The sequence below is a fragment of the Artibeus jamaicensis genome, unplaced genomic scaffold (assembly GCF_021234435.1).
Source record: "Artibeus jamaicensis isolate MK-2021 breed Jamaican fruit bat unplaced genomic scaffold, CSHL_Jam_final contig_415, whole genome shotgun sequence".
NCBI classification, from domain to species: domain Eukaryota; kingdom Metazoa; phylum Chordata; class Mammalia; order Chiroptera; family Phyllostomidae; genus Artibeus; species Artibeus jamaicensis.
The window spans coordinates 351162-378224 of record NW_026521823.1 but is presented as its reverse complement, the minus strand read 5'-3'; the positions used below and the strand labels follow the sequence as shown (position 1 = coordinate 378224).

Sequence of the window (27063 nt, the reverse complement as noted above, 5' to 3'; positions counted from 1 at the left end):
GGAAATGGGCCTCCAGCCAGGTGTCACAGCAGAGTCCTCTGACACTTTTAGAGAGCCTTGGACTGTAGAAAGAGTCCTGGCAATTTAGCGTTTCTTGGGGGCGCAGGACTTGGCACCCTGGTCTACCCACCCACCTCACCCGGACCCACACCCCTGACACATTTAGGTTTGCTAGGATGTTTTTACCGCGGTGGGGGCCGGGGGGATGTTTTTATCCGGTGGTCTGGCCATTCCAGGGGCAATGCTGCTGGTGGTCAGTAGACAAGAAAGAGAGAAGGTGTGTCCTTAGTGTAGGACCAGCTCACACTGCTGTTCTGGGCTGGAGAGGAAAGGGAGGAGAGAAGTGAGGCTCTGGAAGGGGTGGGGACCGCTGGGCTGGCCCGGGCGCAGCAGGGCACAGTGTGTACGGTCTTGTGAGGAGCTGAAAAGCCCTGCACGTCGGGGCAGCAAGACAACCTACGGCGTCCTCGGAGCCTCCCAGTGTCTTGCTCCTTTGGCCGCAGCCATGACAGAGACCTCGGACAAAGTTCCTATCGCCTTGGTAGGGCCTGACGACGTCGAGCTTTGCGGTCCCCGGGTGAGTACTGCCTGGGGTCCCCAGTCCAGCTGCAAGGCTGGTCCACACGCAGGACTCAGGCTTCATTCAACTAAGGGTCTGGATCCACGCTCCAACATCAGGAATTTGTGCCACCGAATGTGGGAGGTGAGCGCAAATCGGGCACCCAAATGTGGAGGGTGACGCCCCACGTGAGATCGTGTGCAGGAGCCGCCAGATCCACGGACAGGTGTGAATGGCATGATGGAAAGGGAGTCAGAGGGGGCGTCCTGTGGCCGGCGGGGAGTGCAGATCAACCGGGCGATGGCCCTGCACCGTGAAAAGTACATCCACGCCTGAGTGCCAGGGACCCGCGAGATGGAGCTTGGAGAAAGGGGGAGTCCAAAGGAGCTCAGGGCGAGCCTTTCCCACCCCCACCCCTAGTCCCCCGGGGCACTGCACAAAGATCGCGGGGTACGGGCGGAGCAGACCTGACCTGTCCCCGCCCGTCCCCACCAGCAGGCGTACGCCACAATGACCGTGAAGCCCTCCAGCCCCGCACGGCTGCTGAAGGTCGGAGCTGTGGTCCTCATTTCAGGGGCAATGCTGCTACTCTTCGGGGCCATCGGAACCTTCTACTTCTGGAAGGGGAGTGACAATCAGGTAAGTCCAGGGAGGTTGCACAGGGCCGTGAGGTACGCAGGACCTAGGGGCGCACCTGGTGTGTGGGGTCCTCCCTGTCACTCGCATATTGCCCGCTAGGTGGAGCCAGAGCGCTAGACCGCACGCTCGGGGGCCGTTCTGGGCTGCGGGCGGGCATTTCTGCCCCAGCATCTGCTTCCTCCGGGGGCCTCCATGAGCACTTTGTACCTTCTTCCTTCCAACTCCACTGCGCTGCTTTTGGTTCGCATGACACTTTGTAGTAAAGCAAGTCAGAGTTTTAAGGGACAATATTAAAATGTAGAGTAGAAAAGCAGAGAGAAAATGCCGTGGAGGGTTCAAGAAAAGCACTTTCCTGCAGCTCTCAGCGCCGTGCTTCCCCTGAGCGGTTATGTGGTCGGTAAGGCGTGTCATCTCTCTAGCTTCAGTTTACTCATTCTCAGGGAAGAAATGGAACTAGATGAACTCTAAGGCTTCTCTTGACTGAGAAAGGCAGTGAATTTAAGAACCTAGGACAAAGATAGTGAAAAAATATCTAGACCCAGTGTTGGGAGTTTAGATACTTTTAGATACCGTCCAGGAGTTTTTGTTTGCTTATTTTTTTTGCATGTGACCTATTTGGTAATGGTCTTTTTTCTCCTGTTCTAAGAGGTGGGGAGGGGGATAACCTCCTTAAAAGTGAGAACTCTCTTTAAAAATCCCTTCTGGCCTAGTCACATGTGATTGAATGGTAAATGTTTCGCTAACTGCTGTCCTACTTTCTTTCTTTGCAACTATTTATTGTAAAACTCTATGAGCCCTCAAGGAGTATAGAAAGTGCTTCTAACCTGACTGGGCAGGATTCCAGTGTGTTCTCTAAATACTCTGAATTTTGTTCACCTATGGAACGGAGCGGGGAGGGGGGCATTTTATCTTGATGACCATTGTTAGGCCTGGCATGAGCTTATTTGGACTAATGGAAAAGAATTCCACCTCTGGGATACACACAGAGAGCTGTTTCTTAATCACTATCCTCAGAGGATCTGTGACTGCTGTTTCCCCGCGCCCCCCCCCCCACATGAAATTGAAAGCATGAACGAATGCCAGTGCTTAGAGAAAATGGTGCTGAAAGCAATTCAGCCATTTTACACATAACATCTTCTGCAGTCACTGCCTAATTTGTATTTTTAATTCAAATGCTTAATGTAGATAAGCATGCCATTTAGTGTTGAATCTGTTTTAGAGACTATACCAAATATACAAGCACTGATTTGTAAGATCAGAATTGCACAGTATTTTGTGTGTATTTGAAAAGTGCCTTAATATATTTGTATTTTAAATATGGAAGCTGGGCCAGATACTCAGATTGAAAAGCAGTAACTGAACATGGGGACAATTTCAATATCTACATCTTCATTAATAGCAGGGTTTAGATTGTCATCCCTTGGGAAATTGTATGGTAATAGAATGTGAATGCTATCTTTTAGATGACAAAACCTCAGCGCTACAAGTCACTTGGGTATAAAAATAGTCTTGCTATTTTGGGGGGGCGGGTAAAGATTTGGGTCATGATATATATTAAAATGAATACCCTTTGGCATTTAATTATTCAAGGCAAATACAGCTAATTGACAAGCTTCTAAAAAGAGGGATTGAAATATCATACTGAATAGCCAGGCTTTCTTTATTCATATCTTCTACTTTCCCACAAGATGGTTGGTTCACTGGTTCAAGAAAGCAGTATTAAATTCTAAGAATGCAGAGGAATAGTGAATCACATTTTATTGCCAACAATCAAAGTTATTGCTATTTCCTATATAAGAAGGAGAATGAAGAAAACTGTGATAGTTTGGGTTTTTTTAACTTCCAAGATATTCAGTGCTGACCCATATTACTTAAGTATGTAAAACAAATCATAAAATACCAAATATAGCAAATTCGGCACCACATATGCCTGGTACGTACACAGGTCTGCTTTCCCTGAACACAAGTCTGAGTAGCCCAAACAAAACATAATCGAAACAGGTAAGTCTCCGTCAAACAGAAAGGCATCCCCAGCCAAATGGACTACCCACTTTTTGGGAGTTGTCTGTGGCTCTGCTCCTCTATATTGACTGAACCAGCTGTAATTCACCTCCTACCCCTTCCATGTGGGTGAATGCCCTGAGGACAGGTTTACTGGAAGTCAGCTGGAGGACTATGAGACGTCCAAGTGCTAATAATTGGGGATGAGTGACTGGGCTCAAGTATTGAGGCCATGTTTCAGCCACATTACTGCACATGGAATAAGGCATTGAAATATGGGAAATTCTTACCAATATGAGGTAACTGGCAGCCTCTCCTGTGGGGTAGGGGGTGAGATCATCGCTGGGGGCTTTTCTTCTGAAACTGATTTTTCTAGACATTGTCCTAAACATTATGTAATTAATCTTAGAGAATCCAGGCTTTATTAGAAACTCATTAGCAAATATCCTTGGCTGTAAAAGGCACCATATTGAGCAGAATTTTGGCAAATAATAACTTCACTGTACTTGGATAGAAATAGCCTTAGGTGCCAACAGCTCCATCACTTTAGAGGAAATAATGTGATTACTGCTCCATCAGCCCAGCCTCCTTCCGAGCTCAGGGCTCATACTGTGGAAATCATTTCATTCTGTTTACCACCACTGTCCTCATCGCTTCAGGAGGGTGCACACCTAACACTGCTACCCGTGCAGGCTGTGCACTGCTTATAAAAGACAGTATAGAGCTACAGTAGAAAGGATGCAGTACCCATACATAGTCAGGGAGCTTCTGCTGGGAGGAAGGTGACAACAGGTAATGGTGAAGGAAACTGAAATTAGGATCATAAGCCATTCTCCTAGTGTCAGCATCTTGTCTGCTTTAGACCTGCTAAAAAGGTGGAAACCATTCATTTCTTAAATTTTTCATTGCTTCAGTTGTGAAAGCTTATGCTATCCCCCCAAAAAAGAGCCTCTTGTGGCCTGAGTGAAGGATCCGAGCCAGCAGGAACTCACGTGGTGTTGTCTGCCAAGTTCCCGGTGATGGTCATAATTGCCCATGTGAACAGGAGCTGCTCAGGGAGCACAGGGACAAAACAGAGGCTGCTCTCTGAGCCTCACCTGCAGAAAGCACTGGCTCAGCCAAAGGAAACAGACTTCCCAAACTGGGCTGATCATACAGACCACCTGCAGCACAAAGTGAAACCAGGTTGGCGGGCTCTGCTCCAGCTCTAAATCAAACCCCTGGAAGTGGACCTGAGGCTCAGCCTCGCTTGGGAGCCGGTGCAGTGCAGGAACCGAAGTTCAGCAGAAGGAGGGATGGAGCAGCATCGGCACATGGTTGAGCTGAGCTGGCGTGCCCGTTATCTTCTGTTCTGCTGAAGGAAGGCTGAGGTCTGAAGGGGTGCTGGCTAGCAAAGCCATTTCTCCATCTCCACTGAAGACATAAAGCCATGCCCTGTGGGTCTTATAATAATGAGTTTTCTTCAAGTGATGATCCAGTAACTACAGATCCTTATCCAGTGTGCGTCCATGTTGCATTCTTCAGAATGAGGGAGGAAATCAGACTTGAATGAAAACTGAGCTATTTGTGGTTCAGACCTACTGTCCTGACGCTAAGGAGTAAATGTCTTTCATCAGTTCCCATTCTTTCCCCTTTAAAGAATGTATATATTATATGTCATATGAAATATATAATATGTAAGATATATATGCCTCTAAGTCAGAAAAAATAAGAAAAGAAGCCCTCCTACATTCCACAAGTCAGAGAAAGTTCTAGCAGGGCAACAGTACACTGAGCAGGAGCAAGGTGTGGATAAGTTGTTGAAACAGAGTACCAACAAGATGTCTAAACCAGGAAAAGGCTTTAGACCATCTAATTTAGTGGTAAACTTTTTTTAAAAAGGTATTTAATGGAAGAATGTTTCTTAAGATTTTACTCAGAAATCCAATACGTAAAACAGAAGCCGAGCAACTCTACTTAGATTGTAGATGGATGGGGGGAACGAGACTAACAGTCCCACCTGTTCTGTCACCTTCACCTCTGGGCCACCTCTGTCTTTCAAGACATAAATGAAAAACCACCTCTGAGGTCCAGCTTCTTCATTTTATACTCAAGGCCACTCCTAAGACCCAGGGACAAGCGGTACAGCCACCTGTCTTTCTGATCCTGGACCAGTGCCCTTCTGCAGTGCCAAGCTCCCCTCCCTTCTCACCCTACACGTCTCATAACAAGTGCCCTACAACCCATGCCTGTCCCACAGAGTCATTAAAATGAGTAACTCCCATTTTGAGCTGAAACAGATGTGCACATTGACCTTGCTTTCTGCAAATGCTGCTCTATGTCAGGCAAATCCCAGCCCTGTCTGCAGTCCTTACTATATACCGCATTCATGCCAAATCTTAGCCAAAAGGTTTTTTAAACCTTTCAAATCAAGATGCCTCTGCAGACTTGTTCAGTTAAACCTCTGCCTCATCCATTTTCACTTATCCATCAACAGGGCTCAACTCCAGCTGCATAGTAGAATTGTCCTTTTTAAAAAGAAAATTTATTTACTTATTTTTTAGAGAGAAGGAGAGGAAGGAAGGAAGAAAGGGAGAGAGACATCAATGTGCAAGATATACAGGGATCGATTGCCTTTTGCACACCCTCTACTGGGGACCTGGCCCGCAAACCAGGCAGGTGTCCTGATTGGAAACCTAACCTGTGACCCTTTGGCTTGCAGGCTGGCACTCAGTCCACTGAGCCAGACCAGCCAGGGAAGAATTGTTCTTTAAAAAAAAAAGAAAGATCTACACTCAAGCTCCAAACCTGTAGGTTCTAATTTGAATGAAAACCCAGGCGTGGTAGGTGAAGATTCCACTCAGATGCTTCTACACACAGCCAGGATTAAAAATAACTGAGCTATTTGAATTAGTGTCAGAGAATACCAAATGTTTTACTTTTATTTTTTGAGGTACTTCTAAAGAAATCATTGTATTAAGTGATTGGTACATAGACAAAGTTCTCATATAACAATATATTAATCTCAAGAATGACAGTGTACCTCTGACAAATATGAAAGTTACCTTATACACTGCATGTCGAAAGATAATCCTGGAATTGTTCTAAAAGGAAAGCATCACTGCTCTTATGTTCGCTTCCAGATTTACAATGTCCATTACACCATGAGTATCAATGGGAAACTACAAGATGGGTCCATGGAAATAGATGCTGGGAACAACTTGGAGACCTTTAAAATGGGAAGTGGAGCTGAAGAAGCAATTGAAGTTCATGATTTCCAGAATGTAAGTATATTTCCTGCATTTAGAGAGTTTAACCAGGCAAGCCTGGGAGACTTCTCCAATTCAAAGAGAAGCAGCATCTCTCACTCATACCCAAATGGTAACTGTTTTTTACAGCCCATCACAGCACAACTGCTCCACATATGTCATGCAGCAGATTCTCTCTGAGAAAAGATCACTCTTTGTTTTTAATATTCTTTTTTATTTATCTTTAGAGGGGAAGGGAAGGAGAGAAGGAGATAAATATCAATGTGTGGTTGCCTCTCGTGAGTCCCCCGCTGGGAACTGGCCTGCAACCCAGGCCCGAGCCCCGACTAGGAATTGAATCGCGATCCTTTGGTTCGAAGGTTCGCACTCAATCCACTGAGCTACACCAGCCGGGGCTGTTTTTAATATTTTCAAAATGAGAAAAACAATACCTTGGCATTGAAAAGAACAGGCTCTTGGAACCATGTGAAGTCTTGGCAGAAAGACACGAAAGAGCTGTTTCTTTCGCACAGCTTTCCACAACACAATGAATAAAATACTCAAACTATCTGAGAGAGCTACAGAGTCTTTTTTGGAATTTACAGAGAGGAGGGGGATTTGAATGGTCTAATAATCTCATCAAATAGTGTTAGCACCTATTTATATACTTTTCTCAATGTTTTAGGTTTCTCATTTAACCTAGAAAATTAGCATGGAGAAACCCCCCATTACAGCGTATGTTTTCTGACTACTGCCTATTGTGGATACATTCTAGTCTCCTTTGAAAAAGGTAAACATGTTTGGTTTCAAAAATTCAGTTTACAGGCAATTTGAGACATTAAGCTAAGCATCCATGCTTCAGTGTACAACAGCAAACAAAATGTCACTCCAGGCCTACTTTCCTGTTGGTCAACATAAACATTTTCTTCTCTCTCATGTTGTAAGATAAGCAAGAGGTATCACTATTTGTGCTCTCCTGTTAAACCTGTAGCTGGAGTAGGTGAGCCTTCATAATGAAAATAAGGCACTTGAAAATAATGTCTTTCTGAGCATTTATTGGACCACAAACATCTCATGACCCATCTTCTTTTAATTGATGAGAAAAACTAGAGATGCTTTTCATTTGAATGAAAGAACCCCCTTGTTGATACCAAGACACACTTCATAGACCCTTTAAGTACTGAACAGATCCTAACGTTAGAGCCATGATGATGGTAGGCATTATTCGATGAGGAGGATTAACTACTGACTGTGTTCACAGTGGGCTCCACCCTGGGGACCAGCTCTGTGGCCCTATATGTGCCCAGCTGCATTTCAGTTAGTCATTGCTTTGCAAATGGTTCTGGTCAACCCATGAGGATGATTTCTCTGGACCTATTAAAAATTTTTACTGCAAGATGCAAAATAAGGTGAAAGAAGTTTTTTTTGTATTGCTCAATATAAAATTATAAAACATGACTCCCATTCACATATCATTCAATACAAAATGAAATTGAATATGTATGATGTGCCAAAATACCAGGATATGCAAAAGTAGCTACACAGATGAATAAATATAGTTTTAAAGCATTTTAATTCCAAGCCTATGTCTGTTTTATAATCGTTTGGTTCTAATGATGGTATTGTGTTTTGTTCTCCTAAGCCAAAAGAGCCACAAATATTTTATAAACTGATCAATTCTCTGTGATAACTTCCACTTTTCTCTAAGTCAGAACTGGTGGATCTTTCTTATGGATAGAACCTGTTATGGGTTTAAACAAGCCTGGACTTTGAAAACACATGAATCTGCCACTATGGTAATTGCATAATTCCCTTATATTTTAAACCAAATTCAAGAAGTATTTATTAGGGCCTAATGTGTGCAAGGGATGGTGATAGCAGGGGGATGCAAAGATGACCGACACACTTCCTCCCCACCTGAAGGACCTCCCAGTCCAGTCCAGGGGGCAGACGTCCACACAGAAGCAGCTCAGGTCAGCCACTGATGGGGGGGGACAGCGTGCTGTGGAGCACAGAGCGAGGCCATTGCCACTGAATAGGGAGTTGGAGCAGATTTTACAGAGGGGGTGACGGTTGAATCAGGTCTTGAAGAATTGGGATTTCAACCTGCAGAAAAGTAGGGGCGGGGCTTCCCAGGGAAGAACACTGAATACAAATTCACAGGCCTGCTCTGGAGTTATAAGTAGCCCCGCATGGTTGAAGGTGGGGGAGAGGACGGGGATGCAGGTGGGAGCAGATTAGAAAAGTTTCTGAATTGTAAGTAAACAGTCTCCCCTGCTAACCTAGGACCCCACCAAGATGTTAGTAGAACTGATGGAAAAAAGAACATTCTGAGAGGGAATAACACTGAACAAAGGGGTCCAGGCTCTACATTGTTAAAGAAAAATGATTCAAGACACTTGTTAAAGAAGGTAAGGCAGGTTTTATTCAAGAAGATCTATTGCAGTGGGGTTTTGTAGTAAAGGAAAGATATTGGGCTCAACTCGAAATACAATAAAGAAAAATGGGGATTTATAGCCAGACTGGAAGATGGAAAATTACTAAGAGGTAGAGCAGTTCTTTGCTAAACTGACCTAGCAGGATTTTTGCTAAGGGAAGGTAGGCTAGCATGATCAGATATTGAGGGTGGTTAGACCAAGCTGACTCAGGAGGATTATTGCAAATTTGGAAGAAGCAGGCCAAGACGGAGAACAAGGTCAGCACCTGGTTGACAAGAGGATTCAGAGGAGCCTGACAAGACTTGGGTTGAAGAGACTTTGTCAGTACCCCGAGGAGTACAAAACCTGGGCTTGTTCATAGTATATGAGTTACATTCTAGAACGTTATACCCTGGAAAGCACCAGTGTTGTTGGTTTGTACCAATCCTCTCAGACCTGATGACCCCTTTGTATAACAAAAATCCTGGTTAAAAATCAAAATAGATCAAACTGGTGGGTATATATGGGTATTCACTATACAATCTTTCCAACTATGTATATATTTGAATTTTTTTATTTAAAAAGCTAGAGGGGAATAAAAGATAGCATAACCTACCTAGTAGGTGGGTTATTGATTTCAAAACTCAATGTGGCCCCCGACTATAATATAAAGGAAAAATAAAATGAAAGTTATATTTTTGCTCCCAAGGTTGAATCGCTGTCAGTGGCACAGCTGAAAATACAGACAAACCTAAGTGTGTGTTGGCAAATTATATACCAAGTAATTTTTTCAAACAGTGAACAAAAGTGCCATTGTCTCTTCATTTTCACAGTAATTGCCTTCCTAGGAAAATCATTGTACATTAAAACTATGCCAAAAATCACTTTGTGTTTTTGTGTGAAACCATGTCAGGTTCTAGGCACAGGTACTTCCAATCAGGTTTTTCACCCAGGACCCAAGGCCCTTAGTTCTTCAGGACCTTCCCAGGCTAATTGGGACAAGCACCCTTGGGATGCTTTAGGACGGCCTTCAGGATGATCAGTAAAGATCAGGAGAGCCACCAATCTTTGTGACAACAGAAACTCCCTCAAAGATTTCTATAGTGGCCCCTTAGGGATAGAACCCCTTGCCCTTCTTGGGAACTTCTGGTTTAAGCCCCAGAAATATATGAGATCCCCTAGGAAGAAAAAATATGTGACTAAAATGAGATTACCTAACTCTTAAAAGAATGTTAGGTCATTGGACTCTTCACTCATTATCTTTATGAGCAAATTTCATTATCACCAGCTTCCAAGGCCTAATTTGTTTATAAAAACAAAAGATTTGTTTGACATTCTTCTGCTTTTTGTTCCCTTTGTTTAATCTCTTAATATATCTGGCTGCTTGATATGGATCTGTAGCTAGACATGGTGGTTATTATGTGGGAATTCCTTCCCACAGAACCCATTCTTAGGGTGTTCTAGTCCTCTTTACACCATGCAGACAGTCAGAACTAACTCAATACTCGATTCACAATGTAGGTTGTGAATCCTTCAGTAGAGTCAACTCTCCCCTTTGGGGATATGGTAATGGTTATATAGTGTTTCCTCCCTCACATCTCACATTCAAGGGACATGAGGATTTGAAGTAAAAGAACAGATCACACAGCGGGGCAATTATCTCCCATCCCTGCCTTCTATTTTTCAAACCATAAGCCCTAGATTTACATGCAGAATAAGAGCATAGAGCTTCAGGACATAGCCCCATAGAGAGCAGTGGTTGTCAGAGTGTATTCCTTAGACCAGCAGCAACAGCATCACCTAAGAGCTTGTTAGATATGCAGTTTAGCCCTCACTCCAGACCCACCGAATCAGAAATCCTGGGGGTGCGGCCCCACACTGTGTTTCATTGAACGAGCCTTCCTGGTGCATTTGATGCAAGGGAAAGTGTGAACCACTGGTATAGAAGAAACTTGGATCTAAAGGCTGTGTCTTGGTTCAATCAACCTGCTGTAGCAAATTACCATAGACTAGATGACTTCTAAACAGAAATTTGTTTCTCATAGTTCTGGAAGCTCGAAAGTCCAAGATTAAGGCCCTGGCAGAGTGGGTGACTAGAAGAGCCTGCTTTCTCATTCATAGAAGGCTGTCTTTTCTCACTGTGTCCTCACACAACACAGGGGACGAGGAAGCTCTCTGGGATCCCTTTTGTAAGGGCACTAATTCCATTCATGAGGACTTTACCCTTATGACTTAATCACCTCCCAAAGACACCACCTCCAAATATCACCACATATGTTGAAACACATATGAATTTGGGGAGGACTTGAACCTTCAGTCTATAGCAGACTGTTTTAAAACTTCATTACCCTGAACAAGTTCCTTTCCCCCAAAACTGGTGGTCCTCAAACTGGCTGCACATTATAAATACACGGGAGCTTTTAAGCATAGCAGTGTCTGGGCACCTCTCCGGGCCACTTACATGGGAATCTTTGAGGAGAGGCCCCAGCATCTGTGTTTTTAAATTCCTTCCAGGTGACTTTGGTGCAGTGAGTTGGAAACCTCTACAGTTACCTCTGTAAAGTGAGCACAGTGCCACCACCTCTCTCTGGGTGAGCAGTGGCCCTGGGAGAAATAAGTGAAACCTGTCACATGTATGTGCATGACCAATTAGGCTGTGAGGCAGATCCATGAGGAGCTTCAGGAAGAATGAGCCTTTCCTTCTCTGTTCTCCTGTCTGTCACTTTGTGTCGTTGTGTACCTTAATATGGCATAAAATTTGTAGACCTTTAACACTGTTTTGGCCATTCACTAACCGTGACGCTAACCAGCAGGGGACCATCGACCCTCTGGGGCCAGAATGCACTGCCGCGCTTGATGGGCTCTGGGGGCAGAATCAGCACTGGGCTGTCTGTCACCCAAGGCTGGAGCCTTAGGCTGAGCATCCCCCTGAAGCTCGTCCCCAGGCAGATGAGAGAGGACTCACTTTCCTTCTCACAGAAGACACAAATTACCCAAGTCCTTGATTGGGAAAGGCCTCGGAGCAAAGTTCAGCTCCTGGTGTTATAGAAAGCTTTACAATGTACTCACCTTAGTAATTTAGGAAACATCTGAATTTATGGAATTAATTCACTGGACCAACATTGTTTGAGAATCTTTGTGGGATCACCAAAAAGTAAAAAATTTGGTTAGTGGTCTCAAGAAGCTCATAACTGAGCTAACATTCACAAGGCGCTACCAACCAGGCACTGAGAACTAAGAGCTCAAGGAGGGATAAAGATATTGGGGGGCTGGGTCTTACGGATGTCAGAGGAAAAGGAGTCCCCTGACCCGGGATGGTCAGAGAGAGCTGCACAGACGTGATGGCCTTCTACCTGAGCTTGAGGGAGAGATGGAGCAGTTAACACACTTTGTCACAGCTCAAATGCCACCCCTGGCAGAGGCCTCCCCTGACCACAATGTTAACAGCACCGTCCCTGCTCATTCCCATCTCCCTCTCTGATTTGTGTTCTCCACAGCAGTTAACACCACCTGACTTTATCTCAATTTTTAATTTTTGGTTAATAGCACTAAAAGTTGTGCTTTAGGATGGCAGATTCCATTTATTTTGTTCATCCCTACACTCAGTACCTAGAATAGTTCCTGGCTTGCAGTAGATACTCAACACACTGAAGAAATGAATGGATGGATAAATGGATGGCTGAACATTTATTTCATTTCCTAGGGTATCACAGGAATTCGTTTTGCTGGGGGAGAGAAATGCTACATCAAAGCACAAGTGAAGGCTCGTATTCCTGAGGTGGGCACCATGGCTAAGCAGAGCATCGCTGCTGAACTGGTGGGTACTGGCAGGCTCTAAACAGCGAGGGGAGTGGCAAATGTTTGGAGGCACAGCCCTTTCTGTCTCCAGTTCCTGAACAGGTGTGAGACCGGAACATAAATTCTAGTTCTTCTCTGCTAAAGGAATTTAAACTATTTTGGCCCTTCTGGTTGTTACTAAAAGATCATTCTTACATGATGTAACATATTTAAAGATTTTGGAAAACCATATTTTAAAGTACTTAAAGGGGCTTGGTCTCACATGTCCTATATTTGCCTGAGGGCAGGGAACTCCCTGATCAGTGATGAGGACAACATAAAGGACTTTGAGTCAGAGACGTCTTGGGAGAGTGCTCAGCCTCAGTTCCACTTAGCGTGAGAATTTCTCCTGAAAATCCCCGATAGCTTTGTACCCAGCCTCTGCTGGAAAGTTGCCACAGGGCATCTTGCTCCCTTACCTGTGTGTCCAACAACTTCATGGGAAGTAGTTCTAAATGTTCTGCCCTACATTGAGCTGAGATATCTCCCTCTCTACAATTTTTTCCCATTGGTTCAAGTTCAACCCAATGAAACTAGCTACTCAACATATATCAAATTTTTTTCCTATGTGTCAAATTTGTCAGTTTTTAAAAAGTGTATAATTCTCCCATTTATTATTAATAACTCACCTTTGAGCTTGATTTTATAAACATTTATTTTAAGAACTGCACATAGAGTTCTAAAGACACATTTAACAATAATATCTTACATTTATTTGATACTTTAGGGCTTACAAAATGACATATTCATTATTGTCTTCCATCTGAGTTGTGGCAGTGTCTGGTATAAAGAAAATGGACTTTGGAGTCAGAAAAATGTAGGTTCCAATTCCAGCTCTGACACTGGTGGTGGATGTGGCTTCAACTCTGGGAGCCTCAGCTTTGTCATCTACAAACTAGGGGCATACTTACTGTCCCCATGGCCCTGGAACCTGCTAGATAATGAGTAGATGGCCGTCGCTATAATTATTAATTTTATTATGATCACCTCTGGTCCTTCCAGTCTCCCTGAGAGGGAGGCAAAGCCAGCATCAGCTCCCTCAAGACAAATGAGGAAAAATAAAGGTAAGCAAAGGTGCCTGGAAACTGCCTGATTGTTTGCCCTCATGGGAGCAGCAGCGGGAAGTATTTCAAAACACAAAACAAAACAAAAGCTAAAAACAAACCGGTGTACTTTCTTTCCTACTCCCAGTTTCCCCAGCCATTATTTGTCCTGTGAGAAGGTTTGGGACCTTCATGGCTCCAGTCATTCTCCGCTGATCCTGTTCCAGTTGGCTCCTCAGGAGCTGTGCCCTTCAGAGTGCAAGGCCACGCTCTCTCACTGTGAACCCGCAGTACAGAGCCTAACAAGGAGACCCAGACCTCCTTTGTCCTGACCTTTGATCTGCTCTTACTGCATCACCATTTTTTTAGTCATATCACTCAGTTTCAGTTATGAAGCTGTTGGTGAGCTGTAATTCTTGACATCACCCCTGTAAGTAGACAGGGAACCCGTTCTCTGCTTCCCCTTCCTCAGGCACCAACTTCACAGTCGGAGCTGACCAAGAGCTAATCATATGTTTGCAGTACATATTCTAGGTTTCTTAAAAACAGATTTAAAAAAACACTTTTTCTCATTTTTAAAAACTATAGTTTGTCATTGTAGAAAGTTTGGGAAATACATAAAAGAACAGAGAAGAAAATCACTAACAATTGCATAATCCACAGGTAGCTAATGTTAACATTTTGGTGAATTTTCTTCATGTGTAAGTGTGCATGATATTCTTTTCATAACTGAATTTTTGTATTGTACCTTCTCATTTTTATTTAACTTTAGTTCTTCTAAAATGTAGATTAGAATGCGTATATTATATGTCATCATATGATTATAATTTTAAAAGTTGTTCTTGAATACTCAGGTATCTTAAATTTTTCATCAATTACAATAATGATTCAAAATAATTTTTTGAATACAGAAATAGTTCCCTGTGGTGAATAGTTTGTATTTAAATGAAATAATTCCCTGTGATGAATAGTTTGTGTATAAATCTTTGTCTGCATCCGATTCTTTTCGTGGCCCATAGGAGTAAGTGATTTTTCTTGGGTTTCAGTTGTTTATATTGTACATGGTGGACCCTCTGATGGACAAACTATTCAGACACTATGTGTGTGTGAATCAAGAATGTGTTTGGCTGTCAGTAACAGAAAACTACTCTCAGAGTGACCGAAACAAATAAGACTCTGTTTTCTCCACAGTACGCAAGGTGGAGGTAGACAGCTACAGGCATTTGCCTCCGTTTCCAGCATCTCTGACTTTTTTGGCCTTTCCTTCCAGCTCCTACCATCAACCATACATTCGAGTAAGAAGTCAGGAAGAGGCTGAGCAGGGCCAGGCATGATTTCCCTTTGATACATTCAAGCAAAGGCAGAAAGCTTCTCAGCTCCCCAACGTCCTTCAGCATGGATCTCATGTCTAAAACTGGTCACACAGGCACTCATAGCTTCTGGAGAGTCTGAGAAAGCAAGCGTCTCTCCTGGGACCAGGTGCTTTGCTGCCTCAAACAAAAGCAGGATTGTGTTTCAAGGAAAGGGAGGGAGAAACAAGATTGGGTAGGCAACTGAAAGTAAGGGCCACAAGCTTGTTAACATTCCTAGCTTGCAGGATGCATAGCTAGGCATTATCCCCACCACCCCACTCTGTCCCCACACACTTTAGATTACGATGGGGCAGATTTATGCACTGCCTGCTCTTATACATTTTTCATCAGTTTCGTGTAACTTTAAAAAGCTATTATACCCAAAGAGCATTCATTTCCTGGATGGAGCCATTTAATTTAAGATAAATAAGTGGGTTACCTGAGTGCTCGCTTCTCCAATAACATTGAGTTGTTCTAATGCAGCCATAAGCCTGGGGGAGGAAGCATAAATGAAGTACTGCTTTAGCTAAAAATAAAAATAAAACATTTTAATTTCTCCAAACTATTGCAAACTAATAAATACATGAAAGGAACAACCTGGCAAAATAAATTTGTCTCCTGGGTTATCAAACCATTCTCAGCATCATGCTGCAAAAGAAAATCCAGGGTTTAGCTTTGAAATCTCAGTGGTGTACTTGATGCAAAGAACATCTGAAATATGTTTTGTGATAGCTGGGAAATGTAGAAATGGTTTATGTTAAATAATACTTTGAACTGAAGACATTAAAGAACCAATCACTTGCTTTTTTCATTGTTCAGTATAAAACCCCAAAGGATTTTCACTTCAAATGGAGAATTCCTCTATCCTTTGTATGATTCCAGGGCCATTCAATTGCTTTTGCTCAAAAACATCTTTGATCAAAAATATCACATTAACCTAAAGCTCAAAGTTGGTATCAAGTAATTTTCACTTCTACTCAGGACATTCATATTCTCACATCCCGGCTCTCCCAAGGCAGGCAGGCGTGAGGAGCAGGTGCTGCGTATTGTGAAGAGAGCTACAAAGAGAAGAGATCAGAACCTTCAAGTGTGTGCGTAGGGGGGGCACATATGCATACGCATGGAATTTTTGTTAAGTTTTACAAAGCAGAGTAATCTTTTACCCACACATGAATCTTAATACACAGCATATTCCTTCTTGCTCAATGCATTTCATCTTCACTTACAGGAAGGCAAGATCATGCCAGTAAAGTATGAAGAAAACTCTCTCATCTGGGTGGCTGGAGACCAGCCCCTGAAGGACAGCAGCTTCTTGAGCTCTAAAGTCATAGAACTCTGTGGGGACCTCCCTATTTTCTGGCTTAAACCAACATATCCAAAAGGTAAATTCTCTCTTTTTTTAATACAGATTTCATTTATTTATTTTTAGAGAGAGGGGAAGTGCGGGAGAAAGAGAGGGAGAGAAATATCAATGTATGGTAGCCTCTCATGCATCTCCAACTGGGGACCTGGCCTGCAACCCAGGCATGTGGCCTGACTGGGAATCAAACCAGCGACCATTTGCTTCCCTGTCCGGTGCTCAATTCATTGAGCCACACCAGCCAGGATAACATGTAAATTCTCTTAATGATACTTGGTATTTTCTCTGTCCACATGAGGTTCCTGGAAGCCCCTCCACAGGCCTGAGCTGTGACACAGAAAATGAATGAGGACACAGGGCACAGTGGCGCAGTCTCTCAGTAACTGGCACAAGAGATCAGAGAGGAGAATGATGGCCACCAAAGTTGTCAGGAAGGAAGCAGGCCAGGGAGTCAGAAGCCACTGCAGTCCCTGCTGGTTTTATTGATGATACTGCCACTTCTTTGTGCTCTACCGCTTCATCTCAGTTGTTTGCACTTTTCAATTTTACTTTTTTTTTATTCCTAAAGCATACAATCAAGGGAGTAAAAAGTTATGTTACTGCCAAATCTTTATTATGTTCAAACCTAGAAGTATGGGACAGCCAAAAGCTGCTGTGGGCATATATTGAGATTCTTTAAGTTCAAGGCTCAAGTATCAACCTCCAAGTTCCATGAAAATAAATGAGGGGCCCCTGAGGTTCCGAGCTAGGTTGGAGTACACCTTCCAGCTATTTCCTGGTGATGAAGGGCAGGTGAACCCTGCAGGCCAGGCTCTTTGCCATGGTCCCACGTGTCCCCAGGTCTGCTCTTACTCTTGATTTCCACCACAGTCACCCGCCTGGCCCTCTTCGTAGTTCCGCCTCAAGTGTAGATGAGATAGGCTATGTTTTCTGAAAGATTTTACTGAACACCAAGAGAGAGCAGCATGGGAATAAAAAAATATATATAGGCATTAAAGCCAGGCAGGAGTGGGGGGGTGAGGGAATGAGCAGTTATTGTTAATGGATATAGAGTTTCAGTTTTGCAAGATGAAAAATATTCTGGAGATAGATGGTTACCTAGCAATATGAATGTACTTTATGCCACTGAACTATACCCTGAAAATTGTTAAAATAGTAAATTTTATGTATTTTTATCACAATTTCTTTTAAAAACCTTGTCAGGGTTAGAAAGCCCAGACTTCTGACTCTGCCCTGCCTTATTCCTACAGTTCACAAGTCTTATTCTGTCCCACAGCTTAAATAAGATGGTTACTTTCCAGCCCAGGCACAGCAATTTTGATTAAATTTATTTGCTATCGGCCAGGGCTGCCTAAGAGAATGGGTTAAGAAGGATCCCGAGGTCACATGCAGGCTCAGTAGGAGAGAAAACCATGAGCAGTGTCTGTCACAACTGCAGGGGCTGGAGACAGGCTGCCAAATGGACAATTGCTGTTGCCATCCTGCTGCGCAGTGGGTGCTCGAAACTCACGATTCTATGGCTTCTTTCAAGGTTCTCACTTTCAATTCCCCACCTTCCTCCCCATGGAATAGGCCTTCTTGCTTTCCACTACCCAGAACTACTTCTCCAATACCTTTTCACCTTTTCCAGTCAGGGACAAAAGTTTGCAACTCTGCTACCATGGATAATCGCTCTCCCTAAGCACTTTCTATTTGAGGACAAGGCTCTTACCCAGAGAGCTCAATCATTCATTCATTCAACATTTATTATGTGCCATTTACTTGTTCCAAGCACTTGGAATGCATTGGTGAACAAAATAGATAATAATCCAAGCCCTCACATGTTTTACATTATAGCAACAGGAGACAGAAACAAATGCAAAATTAAAATAAGAAAATTAATATGGCAAGATACAGATGCTATGGTAATATAACAGTAGAACAAGGAGTGGGGTGGGTGTGGGAAGACAGTGCTGTTGGTAGTGCCAGGATTACTGATAGCATGAATACCTTGGGAAAGGGCTTGTTTCCTACATTCCAGATGTGTTGTGCTCTCTCCCAACCCAATGACATGATTGCATTGTAAGTATTCAATCACTACAAGATCCATACAAGAATTACACACATTATGTCCAACACCAGAGAAGAGAAAATCACCTAAGTGCCCTCCAGATTTGAAAAGGATTAAATCAGTGTTGATATAGCCATACAATGGAATATCAAGAGACCCTGAAAATAAGGGACTTTATTTATTAACTACATACAGTGACAGATTACTAGATTTATTGTGGAGATCATTTTGTAAGATATAAGACAGAAGACCCCCAAACTGAACTTATCTTCTTCTTTGTTTTGTTTTTGTTTTTCTCCTACCCTTTATTTTATTTTATTTTTATTTTTTAAATATATTTTATTGATTATGCCATTACAGTTGCCCTATTTCCCCCTTCATTCCCCTCCACCCTGCACACCTCTTCCCCCACCATTCCCCCACCCTTAGTTTATGTCTATGTGTCTCAATTTCTTTAGATTCTATATTTCCCATACTATTCTTGCCCTTTCCCCTATTTTCTACCAACCGTCTATGCTACTTATTCTCTGAACCTTCTCCCCCACCTCCTCCTCCCACTCCCCTCTTGCTAACCCTCCATGTGATCTTCATTTCTATGGTTTACTCCTGATCTAGCTGTCCTCTTAATTTGCTTTTGTTTTAGGCGTGGTTGTTAATAACTGTGAGTATGCTGTCCTTTCACTGTTCATCTTTTTTATTTTCTTTTTCTTAGATAAGTCCCTTTAATACTTCATATAATAAGGGCTTGGTGATGATGAAGTCCTTGAATTTGATCTTATCTGAGAAGCACTTTATCTGCCCTTCCATTCTAAGTGAAAGCTTTGCTGGATAGAGCAATCTTGGTTGTAGGTCTTTGGATTTCATGAGTTGGAATACTTTTTTCCAGCCCCTTCTTGCCTGTAAGGTCTCTTTTGAGAAATCCACTGAACAGTCTGATGGGAACTCCTTTACAGGTGACTGTCCCCTTATCTCTTGCTGCTTCTAGGATTCTCTCTTTCATTTTAATCTTGGCTAATATAATGATGATGTGCCTTGGTGTGTTCCTTCTTGGGTCCACCTTCTTTGGGACTCTTTGACCTTCCTAAACTTCCTGGAAGTCTATTGCTTTTGCCAGATTGGGGAAGTTCTCCTTTATTATTTGTTCAAATAAGTTTTCCACTTGTCGCTGTTCCTCTTCCCCTTCTGGTACCCCTATAATTCGGACGTTGGAACATTTAAAGATGTCCTGAAGGTTCCTAAGCCTCTTCTCATTTTTTTGAATTCTTATTTCTTCATTCTTTTCTGTTTGGTGATTTTTTTTCCTTCTTCTGGCCCACTCCTTGATTTGAGTCCCAGTTTCCTCTCCATTACTATTGGTTTCCTGGGCATTTCCCTTCATTTCAATTAGTTTAGCCTTCATTTGTTCCTCTAATTTGTGACTAAAATCAATCAGTTCTGTGAGCATCCTGATCACCAGTGTTTTGAACTGTGCATCTGATAGGTTGGCTATTTCTTGGTCACTTATTGGCTCTGGAGCTTTGAGTTCTGCTTGAGCCATAATGATTTAGTCTGTTCGCGCCTGTTGTGTATGAGTGGTAGAGCCCTGGGTGTTCACCAGGGCAGGGCAACTCAGTCACTGGGTTGTGATGCTGTGTGTGGGGGCGGGGTCAAAGAGGGGCAATAGCAGTCCCCTCTGCTGCTTCCTGCCGCTGGGGTCTGTGCGGTCTGTGTCACTGCTCACTCCTTTGCTGGTTTATCTGCGTGTGAATGTGTGACCATGGTCAGCCTGCCGCCTTGCTCCCTCACTGGGTCTGCCTGTTGCAACCCCACACCTGGGATCCGCCAACCGTCACTGGCGTGCCTGGGTGGGTCTGGCCAGTTTTTCCTGCGCAACCCCTCTTACCGATCTGGCTGAACAGGTTTGTTGTCGGACTTCTGTAGTTCAATTTTCTGTGTTTTGGTTGCATTTTTTTTTTTTACTTAAACTTTGTTGTCTTTAAACTTGGTTGTGCGAGGAGGCACAGTGTTTCCACCTACACCTTCATCTTGGCCAGAAGTCTCTGAACTTATCTTCTGAAGTCTGGGCCTTCAGAAGTACAGGCTTGTAGTACAGGCTTCCATCACAAGGTGAGTGGGTGAACCCATCTGTACCAGTACCAGCTGGCATTGTTGTGAGAGGCTGCACTAGGCTTCAGTGAAGTTTTTCTTTTTTCAGACTCTTTCAAAGTGCTTGCACATTTCATAATGTGTGGTTTGTGAGCTCACATGCCCATATTGGTCTGTGTTCAGAAGTTTTTTTTACCAAAAACAGCATGATCCTCATGCTCCACCCTCATTATTCACTGGATTTCACCCTGAGCAATTATTTTTGTTTCTCCTGATGAAAAAAGTCCTCAAAGGGAAACGTTTTGCTGATGTGTAAGAGGCGAAAGAAAAAATGGAAGAAGCACTTAAAAGGCATCAAAATCAATGTGTTCAAAAACTGTTCTGAGCAAGATAAAAGCATCTCACTAGGTGTATTGCATCAAATGGAGAGTACTTTGAAGGTGACTGAAGTTAAAACATGTAAGAATACACAATTTTTTATAAATAAATTCCTGTTTTTTTGGGCCCCCCCTCATATAATTGTTGAATCATTATGTGGTACATCTGAAACTAATATAATATTGTCAATTATAATTTTAGAATAAAATTTTTGAATGAGATTTTTTCCAATCTCTCATAAACGTAGTCATGTTTTAGAATAAATTTTCAAAAATAAAACCTCCTCTAAGGATGCTTGGCTCCCCACCACCTAATTCTAAGCCCCCAACTCCAGGGAGTCCAGCCACCTTACCCTTGGATCTTGAAGCTGGCAGGTCATCAGTGTCACACAGTTGTGTTACCAGAGATACTGTGAGTGGCAGCTAGACAGGGTCAGAGAGAAGGGCGAGAGCTGATGTCTGCTGGGCTCTGGTTGTGTGCCAAGCACTGTTCTAGAGCTTTACACTTTGGCCTCATTTAATTTTTACCAATGACCATCTGGGTAACTACTAATATTCCCATTTTATAGATGTAGAAACTAAGGTTCACAGAGATTAAATAAGTTGTCTGAGGTCATTCAGTTAAAAGAAGAGGAGCTGAGATTTGAATCCAGGTCTCTCTGGTGCCTCTCCAACCATGCTTCAGAAACCAAGAAGCTATCTATGGCTATAAAGCATGTCTAAGTTCTCATTTATAACATTTCTTAACCTAACTTTTGAGTTATAATTTTGTGTGTTGTATATTAGACACTATGCTAAACACACACAAATTGCTCATTAACTCTATCACTACCTTGGGAATTAGATACTATTATTATCCCCATTTTACAGCTGAACAAACTGAGGCTCAGAAGGACACAAGTCCATGCTGTGTGGTGTTTTCCATCATTACTCAGTAGCTGCAGGTCATGCTGTGGGATGCCTGAGGAAAGGTGGTGTGCTAGAGCACTCAGTTGGAAGTCAGAGAAGCTTGCCTTCAGCTCCTATGCCTGCTCTTCATTCTGTGATCTTGTTCTTTCTGGAGCCTGATACCTTATTTAAAAAGTATCTGCTTTTTCCTACTCCACAGGATTTTTAAAAGAATCAGTCAAGATTCTTCTAAATCCCCTGAAGACTGTAAAGTATTATACATGTATAGTCACTCTATTAGGAATGTGCAGGACTGTAAGTAACAGAATATCTGATCAACAGTGGTTTCAGCGAATACAGTTTGATTTTTTAATTTTTTTCCCACATAGCCAGAAATCTGGAGATATGTTTCTGGCATTATCAACTACTCAGTGATATCATCATATCTCTTTATAGCTTACCATTTTTCTTTCCATAGCATGCTGGCTCATCACCCTTGTGCCTATCACTTCTAATCACAACTTGGCTCTCATAACACACATATCACACCTACATTCAAGAAAGGAAAACAAGACATAGGAGGCCATATCTGTCCCCATTTACCAAGAAAGCAAAAGCCTTCCCAGAACTGCACTAGCATATTCTATTTATGTCTCAATAGGGCAATGAGTAGTATTTTACTTTCTCAGCCCCTATAGTAGGGTCAGGCAAATAAAACAGGGTATTGAGGATGGATTTTTGCCAGCTATCTTACATTTGACTCAGTTAGTATTATAAAATCAAATTCTGGCTATCTGTATGTTTAACTACTAACCCGAGACTCTAAAACCTCCTTTATTATTACAAAAATCATCAGTACAAATTTAAATGGTATCTAGTCATGTCTGTATTTGGGTGCACTTATTTATGTTTTTCACCCTTCTAAACATAGAACTTTCTTAATTATAAAATAAAGAAATTAACTTGCAGTATTTTTTTTTCAGAAATCCAGAGGGAAAGAAGAGAATTGGTAACCCCAACTGTTACAACTACCACAAGAAAACCACACAGTGGACCACGGGGCGACCCAGGCCCTGGAAGACTAAATAACAAAACCAGACCCAGTGTCCAAGAGGACTTTGAAGCCTTCAACCCAGACAACCCTTACCACGTGCGTACTGGTGTTTGTGTGATGTGCTCAAACGAACGCGTTAGCCCTAACATTGAACTGCTGGTGTCTCTAGTTGAGGCTCTAAGGGAGCATTTAGAGTTCAAATGAGACATTTACTCAATATTTTAAAAATACATCTTCATTTTTTTGTTGCAGGGTTTATAGTTGTGGATAAGAACACTTAAGGATTGCCTTTGTAGTGTAAAATCCTGATTGGTTGTAACCCTTATTCAAAGTTGTTTTCTGTGCTCTCATTTTCTTCAGTCACAGGTAAATCTATAAAGACAAATTCAAGTCAGGATTTTAAAATGTTTCCAAGAGTGTACTTGAAGGTCAACACACAAATGAAAGTATTTTCCCCCTACCTTTTATATCCACTTTATTCATCCCTTCAACAGACATTTGTTGAGAACCTGCTTTCCCAGGCCCTGTGCACACAGGCAGGCAGGAACTTCTGCCCTCAGGGGCTCTCAGTCCCGTCTGGAGACAGTGTCATACTCAGATAAAACACTTTAGACTGAAACAGTGAGAAACCATGTCTGGAAGGATGACACTAACATGCTAAAAACTTCTCAAATCTCAGATCTTCCACGAAATATTATTTACCATTACTACACTTTGCAGGAAGTAGAAGTAGAAAAATTAGTATTTATTTGTAACTAGGGTTATAATGGAAAAAAACAATATATGGCATTTAAAAAATATATAAAAGGGTACACAATGAATAGTGAGTTTCCCTTCTATCTCAGAGCCCTCCCCAGAGCAACTTCTTAACAACAGCTAGTTGGCCAGTTTCTTTGCATAAGTACACACACACACACAGTTGGTTTTTTTTTTAGATTTTATTCATTTATTTTTAGAGAGAAGGGAAGGGAGAAAGAGGAGAGAAACCTCAGTGTGTGGTTGCCTCTCACGTGCCCCCTACTGGGGACCTGGCCTGCAACCCAGGCATGTGCCCTGACTGGGAATCAAGCCAGTGATCCTTTGTTTCACAGGTACAAATTCAATCCACTCAGCTACAACAGCCAGGGCACGCACACACACAATTTTAACACAAAAGATCACACGAATCTCTGGTACCTTGCTTCCCAGTTATGGTACAGTATTTTGAAGACTGTTCTATATCTCCTATATAGATCTACCTCATTCATTTTAATGTCCACATCATATTACATTCTGTGGATAGATGCACAGAAACTTAACTAGTTCTACTTTGGAGGACATGTAAATTTCCCTGTTTACAAATACTGTTAATAGTATACAACCTATACACACGTCTTGTAAGGCTATGGGAAGGTGTCAATGAGGCAAAGCTCTTAGCACAGTGCTTGGCACATAGTACCCACAAATTTGCTCAGTGTTAGCTATTAGTCTCACTATACCTCTTGTACACGTGGGGAAATATATCTAACATAAACATTGACTTGTAGTCTGCTAGGTCAAGATAGATAGAAATTTTATATTTTAATAGAAAATACCAAATTGTCTTCCAAGGAATTATACCAACTATATGTCTTCAAATAGTAATAAAAGGAGTCATTTATTATCAATTTTTTAAAAAATCTTTATCAGTTCTTTTGGGGTATAAAATTTATCTCGTTTTATTATGCCTGTCTTTAATTATGTGTATGGTCAAGAATCTCTACATATACAGATAAGCCATTTGTATATTTTTTTCCTATGCAACCTCTTCAGGTCTATTCTGTTGCATGTGTTGCAAATAAATTTTCTAGTTTATCATTTTAGACTAACATATTTTAGAAATATTTAAAGCAAAAAGTATTTTTTAAACAACCCAAGGCTCATCAGAGTATTTTGGACACCACAGTACTTCATTCCCTAAAACTCGAAGAATAAAAAAGGAGATAAAATCTGAATAGGCAAACAGAAAATTTAATGTAGTTTATTCCCCAGGTGGCTGGGTTAGCTGAATCTGGTTCAGGGGGTAAAGGTGTCAGCCCCTTTACAGGTCAGGAGGCTGACTTTGTCTGCCTGGCTTCCAGACTTGAGCGATCCATATTCTTAAAAGCTCCAATTACATCAATGTTTTTCCTTTACTTCATGTTCACCTTTAAGCAGAAACACCTCCCTATGACCTCAGTCTTTCACATTTCTTTAAAGAAGTATTTTAGAATAACAACCTGAAATTTCCTCCCAATTTTTTAATCCTACCAAGGTTTGCTGAACCCCAGATAAAGAAATGTTTCAGTCAACAGGCTTGACTCTCCCTGCCCCAGAGTCAGCTATGATTATTAATGAGGTGGGGTTTTTTTGTCCTAGATAAACGTATTTCAAGAGATAAGCAAGGAGAAAGGGAGTCTGAAAATATAAAATGGTATATGAGAGTAAATATTGAGATGACAAAAATCGAACATACACTGTATCAGGTGGTATGAAGGAATTCTTAATTTTGTTAGGTGTGTAATGGCAGTGTGGTTGTGCAGGAAAATATTCTCTTGTTTTGGAAGTACATTTTAATGTACTTATGGGTCAAATCTCACAGTACCTTCAATTCTTTTAAAATTCATTTCAGAATTTTATCAAGCAAATTTGACAAAAGGTTAGCAATTGTCAAATCTAGATGCTGTTCAGTATACAATTTTCTTCACTTCCAGTATGTTCAAAATTTTCCTAGTAAGAAGCACCATCTCCCTCCAAAAAAAAATTGAGTGAACTTAGACCAGAAGAGGTGACTGGATTGTTAAATTCAGTTTGGTCAAGCCTATGCTTGGTGCTGCACCTGCCTAAGTCCAGCTACCTCCAGGAAAGGGGCTTAAACTGAATAAAGGATTTACTTAGCAGTAAGGGCTTCTGATGCAGTTCAATACCATATTTAAAAAAATACAGAAACTACATCCCTAGATTTCTATAAATAGTTAAGCCACATAGGTGAATTTGACAGTTTTGGCAAGTTCCTTCCAGTTCTGTGATCTCTCCAGTGGTGAAAAACATAGTTTTGTAGGTAATTTTTACTTCATCGATATGATTTTGTGTTTATGTAGCTCTAATTATGGCACCCAGAAGCTAGCAGGTAGTTCAAGTTCTGGAATTTTTACACATTACATGGTGCCTTTTCCTTAGTGTTAGACCCCTTACATTCAAATAACAGTAGAAGCTAAATGACTCCAGCGCAATTAGAATAGCAACCTGTTAAGCCTGTATCAGTGTGCTCCCAGGAGACCTGAAAGCCATTTACTACAGGATGGCACCAGTGGCCACTGACTTAAAATTAGCAGGGGCAGAAATGCTACTTGTGAATCATGATTCCTTCTTGCTGCCCATTTAAAACAAGATGAGTCACTATTGAATGGTAACCATGGTTCATTTAAAGCATGGAGAAACTTCACTATAACATTTAACAAACAAACCCAAAACACACACACTCACCTTCCTGCCAGTGACAGATTAGGTAGGTGTTAAATTTCTTTATGTTAGAAGAAATTCTGAATCAGGTTGTGACTGAAAACTCCTTAGAAAAAATCAAGAATACTGATTTCTTATAGTAGTGAAACATCCAGGATCTTACTTTAAAACAATGTGTTACAATGTTCTCATTATGAAGAAAACACAAATAATTCTTTTATTTCACAGCAGCAGGAAGGGGAAGGCATGACATTCGACCCTAGACTGGATCATGAAGGAATCTGCTGTATAGAATGCAGGCGGAGCTACACCCATTGCCATAAGATCTGCGAACCTCTGGGGGGCTATTATCCATGGCCCTATAATTATCAAGGTTGCCGTTCAGCCTGCAGAGTTATCATGCCATGTAGCTGGTGGGTGGCCCGAATCTTGGGCATTGTGTGAAGTCACTTCATATACCAGGTGCTGGAAAGGAAGAATTAATCCAAGAAACAACCAAAGTATAAAGTATCTTGATGCTGAAGGAACCACAATGTATTTCATACTCAGTCTGAGTGATGTTTTCACACTTTTAACATGATTAATCTTCTCCATTGCTTTACAGAACTTTATCCAGAATGTGCAGATGTACTGAAAAGGTAGTCTAAAATGTCATAATAATCCTTTTACTACCTGCTATTTTTTGTTTGCTTTGCCCATAAGGCCTGCTTATAAG

The 27063-nt window shown here is 42.0% G+C and overlaps 1 protein-coding gene across 6 annotated transcripts; it reads left to right on the top strand.

The window, feature by feature from the left end:
* Positions 1-337: 337 nt before the first annotated feature.
* Positions 338-27063, top strand: CNMD (chondromodulin). 6 transcript variants are annotated; one of them, XM_037141243.2, is made up of 7 exons: positions 338-577; positions 1058-1198; positions 6322-6462; positions 12547-12660; positions 16304-16457; positions 22819-22985; positions 26580-27063. In XM_037141243.2, exons 1-7 carry the CDS (start codon positions 506-508, stop codon positions 26790-26792), a joined length of 1002 nt encoding a protein of 333 aa, XP_036997138.2. In that variant the 5' UTR covers positions 338-505; the 3' UTR covers positions 26793-27063. The 6 variants fall into 6 exon arrangements, with proteins under 6 accessions (XP_036997138.2, XP_036997136.2, XP_036997137.2 ...); XM_037141241.2 differs by having other exon boundaries at positions 26577-27063; XM_037141242.2 differs by having other exon boundaries at positions 1055-1198.

What these genes read in the sequence shown, in the direction of transcription:
- CNMD (XM_037141240.2), top strand. Translation starts at nt 506, where the DNA reads ATGACAGAGACCTCGGACAAAGTTCCTATCGCCTTGGTAGGGCCTGAC. An exon ending in TCGAGCTTTGCGGTCCCCGG is followed by an intron (nt 578 to 1,054) that starts GTGAGTACTGCC and finishes CGTCCCCACCAG; the next exon opens with CAGGCGTACGCCACAATGAC. An exon ending in TAAACCAACATATCCAAAAG is followed by an intron (nt 16,458 to 22,818) that starts GTAAATTCTCTC and finishes TTTTTTTTTCAG; the next exon opens with AAATCCAGAGGGAAAGAAGA.